We start from the raw sequence: 10200 nt of genomic DNA, 5'->3' as shown, positions 1-10200 counted from the left end.
GAGATGACACAATGTAAAACAACAAGTGGAAATGAAGGGATCATTTTAAATCATAGGAATTCTTTAAGAGACTGAAAAATGTAAAAGGAGATCTATGGCCACGCCACCCTGAACACGCCCGATTTTGTCTGATCTTGGAAACTAAGCAGGGTCAGGCCTGGTTCATACTTGGATGGGAGACTACCTAGGAAGACCAGGTGCACTAGGTGTAAAAAAATTGTAAAAAGACTAATATGTGAACGAGTCTCCTCGTGACTTGAAGTTTCAGCAGCTGCAGGGAGAATATCCTTCCTCCATAGTCTGTGACACCATCTTTCATCACTCTCTCTCGCTCATTCCCCTGGACGTTTGTCTTCTATTTGAGTGCTGAGTATCTGCTTTGCACTGACTCTTTCCACAACAGGCACACATGTCTGAGATAACCTCCTGACTCCCATTCTGCCTTCCTCTAGGACTCTGTTTAAATGAAGATTTGTTTGTAGGTCTACCTGAACTTCAGTGAAATATAACTTTCTTTTTATAAAATTTTATACCTGGTTTTTTTTTTCATAGCACTGGTCACCATCTGACATGGTATATATATATATATATATTTTAATTTATCTTCTTTTCCCATCATTGGGTTGTAGGGAGTTTTGTTTTTCAACACTGTAAACTCTTATCCTAGAAGATGGTCAGCCCTTAACAAAAATTCCTCAAGTGAATGAAAAATTTTGCATTAATATGGTATATTAGATGACTTGTTGGGGAAAACGATGAGTGTGGGACAGGAATTCCTAACAACAGGTGTCACAGCACCTTCCTTAAAGACATTATGATCAATATAAATATTTCCTTGGCTGAAAAATATAAATTCTAGCAGTTCATTATGTTAATGACCCCGTGTGTAAAAATTAATCATGTTATTATTTTTTTTCTAGTTGTGACCACCACTACATGCTACCAGGCAATGATACACAAATTTCAGAATTTCTTCTTCTGGGATTTTCGGAGGAGCCAGAATTGCAGCCCCTCATATTTGGGCTCTTCCTCTCCATGTACCTGATCACTGTGTTTGGAAACCTGCTTATCATCCTGGCCGTCAGCTCAGACTCCCACCTCCACACACCCATGTACTTCTTCCTCTTCAACCTGTCCTTGGTGGACATCTGTTTCACCTCCAGCACCATCCCAAAGATGCTGGCGAACATCCTGACACAGAACAAAGTTATAACCTATCAAGGCTGCATCACACAAATGTATTTTTTCTTACTCTTTGCAGGTTTGGATGTCTGTCTCTTAACTGTGATGGCCTATGACCGCTTTGTGGCCATCTGTCACCCCTTGCATTACACAGTCATTATGAACCCCCGGCTCTGTGGACTGCTAGTTCTGGTGTCCTGGATTATGAGTGTCCTGAATTCCTTGTTACAAAGCTTAATGGCTTTGCAGATGACTTTCTGTACAGTCTTAGCAATCCCTGACTTTTTCTGTGAACTCAAACAGATAGTCCAACTTGCCTGTTCTGACACCTTTCTAAATAACATCGTGATGTATTTTGGGGTTGGGCTGCTAGGTGGTTGTCCTCCAGCTGGTATTCTTTACTCTTACTCTAAGATAATGTCTTCCATATGTGGAATCTCATCAGCTCAGGGGAAGTATAAAGCATTTTCTACCTGTGCGTCTCACCTCTCAGTTGTCTCTTTATTTTACTGTACGGGCCTAGGAGTGTACCTCAGCTCTGCTGCTACCCACAGCTCTCAGTTAAGTGCAGTGGCCTCAGTGATGTACACTGTGGTCACACCCATGCTGAACCCTTTTATCTACAGTCTCAGGAATAAAGACATAAAAGGGGGTCTAAAAAGAGTTTTTGGGGTGGAGGCTATAAAAAGACCTATCAATTTGGGATTGAACAAGTGCCCATGATTGCAGGGCTGAAAACAATTTAGAACCAGAAATTGTAATTTTTTGCTCAAATTGTGGAAAAAGCTCTTACTCTTTCTCTTTATTTTTTAGAATGACCGTATCTTTATTTTAAATTTCTTTCTACAATTTGTTAACTCACTTGATTAAGCTTTTAGCTCTGTCTGGTGTATGCACAATGTTCCATTTTTCTATTTTCCTCTTGTCCTCATGTTCTCTCAATCTTGGTTGAGAAATATTTAAAAATTTTTATTTCTTTCATAGGATAATTAGTATTTCTTAAAAATAATTCTTTCTAAAATTTAATGTATCTTTCTAAGTAATTTTTTATAGTTTTATTGAGGGAATGATCTTCAGTTCTATTACTCACATGAAAAAAACTACATTTGGCAATTAATTTTAGTGCAGAAGAAAATCTGAAGCCAAAGTTTTCATTTTGGGGCTTTCATTCTTTTATACATCACTACCTTTACTGCTCTTACTGGTAATGTTAACTCTAACATGCTACTGAGTTTTACTACTGATGTCCTGGTTTTATTCTTCTATTTGGCCTGTTGTCCCCACTGCACTAGAATAACACCAGGACACCAGTAGTAAACCTCAGTAGCATGATAATCAAAAATTGATTATCAAACATATATCTCCCAGTGGAGTCTACATTGAAAAGGAAATTTGACATATCTTTTTTTTTTTTTTTATTAACACCTATAGCACCTGGTCTTCCTAGGTGGTCTCTCATATCCAAGTACTAACCAGACCCAACCCTGCTTAACTTCTGAGATCAGACTGGATCGGGCACATTCAGGGTGGCACAGCCATAGTGAAAGGGAAATTTGAATAATTAGATTGACTTTATGTGGTCCTAGTGTCAGAGATTACTTTACATACGAAGAGGAAAAATTTTAACCACACATTTTATTATTATAAAAAAATGTTCTTTTTCATGCTGTACATCTACTCATTGAATATAGAGGACTAATGTTCATGTATAAGGGTTTAAAAAAATTAGTTACATACAATATTACATTAGTTGTAGGTAAACAACATGCTGATTAGACATTTTTATTTAACCCTCCAATCCTACTTCTGGGTATTTATCCGAAGAAATAAAAAACACTAATTTTAAAAGATATATGCACCTCTATGTTCATTGCAACATTATTTACAATATACAGAAGCATCCTAGAAGTCTATTGATACAATAACATATAAAGATGGTGTGGTATAGACACCCATGTTTGGTGGCTAAAATTTTGGCGCGAGATCTCAGCTGTGGAGGTCCTTCTGAGGATAGAGAGGTCCCAGCGTTACACCAAGCTCCCTAGCTCAGAGTACCAGTGTCAATTTCCCAGAAATTTTGGCTGTGAAATCTAGTGGAGATCATGGCTGAGTTGGACAGAAGGCTGCTGAAATCCCAGGTCTTCCTTTTAAATGCTCCATGCATGGAATTATTTGCTGAAAGATTCACTCACTCTGAGCTTCAGTGCTGGGGTAGCAAGTTGAAAGGCACCAGAGATTTATGCAGAAGAGGTGAATTGTGTGGATTTAGAATGAGGGCTGGAGGGGCTGCTTTCTCCCAGTCAGGAGTGCTGGTAGAAGCCTTTATTCCTTTGGTGAGCCTTTCTCTCACAGCAGCACACCTAAGAGACCACCATATCTGAGTCTCTACCAACCTGGCTAACACCATTCACCTGCTCTGGTGATTTCCTGACACCCTGCCCATCCCAACTTGCATACTCACTCAAGCCACTTCCAGTGGCTTTTCCATACAAACGGCATGTCTGGCTCATGCTGTGGACTTTTCTAAAATTTCTCAAAGGTTCACGAATCCCAAACAAGCAGCATCTGACCTTGGTGTGCCCGCACCTGTTGCCTATAGCCTGGCACTGGTGGCAGCCGGTGTCAGTGTGCAGCTCAGCCTCTCCCAGGTACCTGGAGCCTAGCATAAGGGAAAATTCTCTGCAGAGCAGTTTGTAGCTTATACCAAGTGGCCCCTGGCAAGGCACAGGCTGCAGATGAACTTGGCTTGCACCAGAATCCACATAAGAGACCCCAGAACCAATATACTGGTGGCCAGCTTTGGACCACCAGAGACCATACTAGAGCACTACCCAACCACATCCACAAACAAAACACCCAAAGGGCAAACTCAGCAGGCACTAGAGTCCTGCTAAAGTGAATCCTGCTCCATAGGGTCAGCCCTGCCCAATAGCTCCTCCATTGTCGTCATGGCCTGTCTTCACAACCAATCAGCCTGAAGGTCAATCCCTCCCACTGATGAGCCAACAGCAACCAAGGCTCAAGTACAACAAGAGTGCACAACACACCCTACACAAGAGACACACCTGGAGCAGTGAGACTGCTCCAATGCATGACACATACTAGGTAAGGCCACTCTGCCAAGACTGGGAGACAGAGTGCAACTCTATCTCATGCATAGAAAAAACCCTGGGAGGCAGCCACATGAAGAGATAAAGAAACATATTCCAAATGAAGAATAGAACAGAGCTCCAGAAGAATAACTAAACAAAATGGAGACAAGCAATCTACCAGATGGAAAGTTAAAAACTCTGGTATAAGGATTCTCAATAATTTCAGTGTGAACTTCAACAAAGAGATAAGAAACATAAAAATAGAAATAGAAAACATAAAAAAGGACCAGTGAGAAGTGAAGAATACAACTGAATAAAAGATTCATTAGAACTGAATAAAAGATTCATTAGAGGGAATCAACAATAGATTGGAAGAAGCAGAGAATTGAAACAGCAATTCAAAAGATAAGGTAGCAAAAAACACTCAATTAGAACAGCAAAAAAAAAAAAAAAAAAGGCATCCAAAAAAATGAGTATAGTTTAAGGGGCTTCTGGGACAACATCAAACATACCAACATTTGCATCATGGGGTATTAGAAGGAGAAGAGAGAGAGAGAGCAAGGAATTGAAAATTTATTTGAAGAATTAAGGACAGAAAAATTTCCTAACCTGGCTAACTAAATAGACATACAAGCTCAGGAAGCACAGAGAGTCCCAAACAAGGTGAACCTCATGTAGGAAGAGGCATGAAAATTAAAATGTTGAATCAAGCTACATTCAGAGACTGCAATATACTGATCAGCTCTGCAGCCAGGTGAGGAGGACACCTGCAAAACCAGGAAAGATTTCTGCTGCATTTGCTAATAACCCCTTTCCTCAACTTGTGAAAAAGGAAATAGGAAAAACAGAGCCTTTAAGTGCCACCCTATACAAATAAAATTGTTCATTCCCTGTGGCTAAAACCATAGGGAACCTGTGGATTAAAGAATGGGAACTGCCATCAAAACTTTCACACTACATGCTCTTCCCCTTCCTCACTGTATGTTCATATGAAAGGAAATGGGTGAACAAAGTCTTTAAACTATAACTCATAGAAACTAAAAAAATGACATATAAACTGGATCCCGTGACACTCGGGGCTTTTTTTCCCTTTTCTTGGGATTTTGTCTTTGCTTTCTCTAGTCTTTGCTTTTCCCCTTTAATAAACTTTCCTTTGACCCTAACTTTGGCGTGGGTATTGAATTCTTTCTACAGTCTTAGCCAAGGACCTTCTTCTGTCAGTGCAAGGCTTGGTCTCCTTCCTCTCTCGTGCGCACCTGCATTTAGGGAAGTCTGCCCTGTCCTGCATCAAATCCAGGAGGCTCATACCAACACAGTATAATTAAAATGCCAGCACTTAAAGACAAAGAGAGAATCTTAAAAGCAGCAAGAGGAATGTAGTTAATTACCTGCAAGGGATCTCTCAAAAGATTGTTAGCCAATTTCTCAACAGAAACTGTTGAAGGGATTGGCATGAAATATTTAAAGTGATCTGGTATTAAATCTAGGTTTGGCACCATGAGTCTCTGGTTTTCTCTTTAACAGTGGTATGGATGTTTTAGCAATATTAATTCTTCAAGTCAGCAAACAGAATATCTTTCCATTTATTTGTGTCTTCTTCAAAATATTATAGTTTTCAATGCACAGGTCTTTCGCTTCCTAGGTTAAATTTATTCCTAGGTAACTTACTCTTTTTTAAAAATTCATTTTTATTAAATTTATTGTGGTATAATTGGTTAATAAAATTATATAGGTTTCAAACATACAATTGTATAATTGTACCATCTGTATATTGCATCGTGTGTTTACCATCCAAAGTCAAATCTTCCATCATTATATACTTGACACCCTTTACCCTTATCTACCTCTTCCCTCCACACTTTCCCTCCATTAACCACTATACTGTTGCCTGTGTCTATAAAATTTTGTTTGTTTGTCTCATTCTTTGTTGCTTTCAGTTTCATATTCCACATATGAGTGAAGTCATATGGTTCTCGACTTTTTTAGTCAAGGTATTTTACACTTTTTAATGTAATTGAAAATGGGATTGTTTTTTCTCTGACAGTTTATTATTTACTGTATAGACACAATAGATTTCTATAGATTGATTTTGTTTTTGTTTTTTTTTTAATTTTTAAAATTTTTAATTAAGTTTATTGGAGTAACATTGGTTAATATAATTATATAATTTTCAGGTGTATGTTATCTTTTGACATCTGTATATTTTACTGTGTGTTTACTACCCAAAGTCCAATTTCCTTCAGCTACCATATATTTGATCCCCTTTACCCACTTCACTCTCCCCCTAAACCCTGTATTTGACCCCCTTTACCCTGTCTACATCCCCTCTCCTACACCACTAGCAACCACTAGTCTATAGTCCTCTGGTAACCACTAGTCTATCGTCCATGTCCATGAGTTTCTGTTTGTTTGTCCTGTTCATTTATCGCTTTTAGGTTTATATCCCGCATATAAGTGATATCATTTTCAACTTTATCAGTCTGGCTTATTTCGTTTAGCATGATTATCTTGAGTTCCAGCCATGTTGTCACAAATGGCAGTATTTCATGTCTTCTGACGGCTGAGTAATATTCCATTGTATATATGTACCACTGCTTCTTTAGCCAATCATATATCGTAGGATACTTTGTTTGCTTCCATGTCCTGGCTACTGTGAATAATGCTGCTATGAACATCAGTGTGCAAATATCTTTTCAGATATGGGTTTTCAAGTCTTTGGGGTAAATGCCCAGTAGAGGGATGGCTGGATCACATGGTAGATCAATTCTTAGTTTTTTGAAGAAACTCCAAACTGTTTTCCATAGTGGCTGCACCAATTTGGAGTTCCACCAGCAGTGTATGAGGGTTCCTATTTCTCCACATCCTCTCCAACATTCGCTATTACTTGTCCTGTTGATTATAGCTATTCTAACAGGTGTGAGATAGCATCTCATTGTGGTTTTGACTTGCATTTCCCTAATAGCTAGCTATGTTGGACATCTTTTCAAATATTTGTTGGCCATTTGTATGTTCTCTAGGGATAAGTGTCTGTTCAAGTCCTCTGCTCATTTTTGATTGAATCATTTTTTTTTTCTTTTGTTGTTATTGAGTTGTATGAGTTCTTTGTATATTTTGGATATTTGACCCTTATCGGAGGCGTTGCTTGTAAATATATTTTACCATTAGGGTGGTTCTCTTTTTACCTTGTTGATGATTTCTTTTGCTGAGCAGAAGCCTTTTAGTTTGATGTAGTCCCATTCATTTATTTTAGCTTTCACTTCCCTTGTCTTTGAGGTCAAATTCATAAAATCCTCTTTAAGTCCAAGGTCCCTGAGTTTATTCCTATGTTTTCTTCTATGCAATTTGTTGTTTCAGGTCTTATATTCAGATCCTTAATCCATTTTGAATTAATTTTGGTGTGTGGTGATAGACAATAGTCTAGTTTCATTCTTTTGCTGGTAGCTTTCCAGTTTTCCCAGCACCATTTATTGAAGAGGCTTTCCTTTCTCTACTGTATGTTTTTGGCTTCTTTGTTGAAAATTATTTGCTCATATAAATATGGGTTTACTTCTGGACTCTTGATTTTGTTCCACTGGTCTGTGTGTCTATTTTGCTGCCAATACCATGACGTTTTGATTACTGTTGCTTTGTAGTATAATTTGAAGTTGGGCAGCGTGGTGCCTCCAGTCTCGTTCTTTTTTCTCGGGATGGCTTTGGCAGTTCAGGGTCTTTTGTGTTTCCATACAAATCCGATGACATTTTGTTCTATTTTTTAAAAAAAAATGCCAATGAGATTTTGATAGGGATCGCATTAAATCTGTATATTGCTTTAGGCAACATGGTCATTTTAACTATGTTGATTCTTCCAATCCAGGAACATGGAACATCTTTCTATTTTTTTGTATCGGCTTTGATTTCTTTTAATAGGGTCTCCTAGGGTTTTCATTATATAGATCCTTCACTTGTTTCGTTAAATTTATTCCTAGGTATTTTATTCTTTTTGTTGCAATTGCAAAAGGAATTATTTTTTCCAATTTTTTTTTTCTGATGCTTCATTGTTAGAGTATAGGAATGCTATGGATTTTTGAACGTTGTATTTGTATCTAGAGACTTTACTATATTTGCTTATTGTTTCTAGTAGTGTTCTTGTGGAGTATTTAGAATTTTCTATATAGAGAATCATGTCATCTGGAAATAGTGATAGTTTGATTTCTTCATTTCCCATTTGGATGCCTTTTATATCTTTCTCTTGCCTGATTGCACTCACTAGGACCTCAAATTTATATTGAATAACAGTGGCGATGGTGAACAGCCTTGCTTTGATCCTGATCTTAAAGAAAAAGATTTTAGTTTTTCACCATTAAGTATAATGTTGGCTGAAGGTTTGTAATATATGGCCTTTATGATGTTAAGGTACTTTCCTTCTATACCAATTTTATTAAGGGTTTTGATCATAAATGGATGCTGTATACTGTTGAAGGCTTTTTCTGCATTTCATAGATCATATTAATATGATTTTTATTTTTTAATTTGTTTACGTGTATCACGTTAATTGATTTGCGTATGTTGAATCATCCCTGTGCCTCTGGGATGAAGTTCACTTGATCATGGTGTATAATCTTTTTAATATGTTGCTGTATTCGGTTCTCTAGTATCTTATTTAGGTGTTCATGAGTGATATTGGTGTGCCGTTTTTTTTTTTTTTGGTATGTGTGTTATTTTTACCAGGTTTTGGTATCAGAGTAATATGTGCCTCATGAAATGTATTGGGAAGTATTGCCTCCTCTGATTTTTTGGAAGAGTTTGAGGAGAATAAGTATTAAGTCTTCTTTGAATGTTTGTTAGAATTCACTGGTGAAGCCATCTGGTCCTGGACTTTTACTTTTTGGTAGGTTTTTGCTAATTGTTTTAATTTCCATACTGCTGATCGGTCTATTTAGATTTTCCAGTTCTTCTTGATTCAGTCTAGAAAGGTTGCATTTTTCTAAGTACTGGTCCACTTCTTCTAAGTTATTAAATTTGGTGTTATAATTTTTCATAGTATTCTTGTATCATCCTTTGTATTTCTGTGATGTCAATCATAATTTCCCCTCTTTCATCCCTGATTTTGTTAATTTGTGTCCTTTCTCTTTTTTCTTTAGTGAGTCTAGCCAGGGGGTTATTAACCTTCTCTCAAAGAACCAGCTCTTTGTTGTATTTATTTTTCTATTGTTTTTTTTAAATTTCAATTTCATTTATTTCTGCTCTAATTTTGATTATTTTTTTCCTTCTGCTGACTTTAGGCTTCATTTGTTCTTCCTTTTCTAGTTTTTTAAGATGAAGTGTTAGATTGTTTATTTGGGCTCATTCTTGTTTTTGGAGGTAGGCCTGTAAAGATATGACCACTTTTGCCTTGTCCCAAAAGTTTTGATATGTTGTATTATCATTATCATTTGTTTCTACGTATCTCTTGATCTCTTTTTTTATGTCTTCCCTGACCCAGTTGTTCTTCAGTAGCATGTTGTTTAATCTCCATATATTTGTGGTTCTTTATGCTTCCTTTTTGCAGTTGATCTCTACTTTCAGAGCATTATGATCAGAGAATATGTTTGGTATGATTTCAACCCTCTTATATTTGTTGAGGCTATCTCTGTGTCCCAGTATGTGGTCAATTCTTGAGAATGTTCCATGTGCCCTAGAGAAGAATGTATAAGTAGCTGTTTTGGGATGGAAGGCTCTGTAAATGTCAATGATGTCCTATTAATCTAATGTGTCATTTAAGGATGTTATTTCCTTATTGATTTTCTGTTTGGATGATCTGTCAATATCTGACAGTGGGGTATTTAGGTCCCCTACTACTATGATAGTGTTTTGGTCTGTTTCTCCCTTTAGTTATGTTAGTAATTGCTGTACATATTTTGGGGCTCCCTGAATGGGAGCATAGGTATTAATAAGTGTTATTTTTCTT

The 10200-nt window shown here is 37.2% G+C and overlaps 1 protein-coding gene and 1 pseudogene across 1 annotated transcript; one reads left to right on the top strand and one right to left on the bottom strand.

The window, feature by feature from the left end:
- Nucleotides 1–936: 936 nt before the first annotated feature.
- On the top strand, nucleotides 937–1905 carry LOC120619012 (olfactory receptor 7A10-like). Its single transcript, XM_039883142.1, has one exon. It carries the CDS (start codon nucleotides 937–939, stop codon nucleotides 1903–1905), a length of 969 nt encoding a protein of 322 aa, XP_039739076.1.
- A 699-nt stretch (nucleotides 1906–2604) lies between these two features.
- Nucleotides 2605–2725, bottom strand: LOC120619020 (uncharacterized; annotated as a pseudogene).
- Nucleotides 2726–10200: the final 7475 nt, after the last annotated feature.

The sequence above is a fragment of the Pteropus medius genome, unplaced genomic scaffold (assembly GCF_902729225.1).
Source record: "Pteropus medius unplaced genomic scaffold, Ma_sr-lr_union100, whole genome shotgun sequence".
Classification (NCBI taxonomy): Eukaryota; Metazoa; Chordata; class Mammalia; order Chiroptera; family Pteropodidae; genus Pteropus; species Pteropus medius.
The sequence above is the reverse complement of the archived record's forward strand: the minus strand, read 5'-3'. Positions and strand labels throughout refer to the sequence as shown.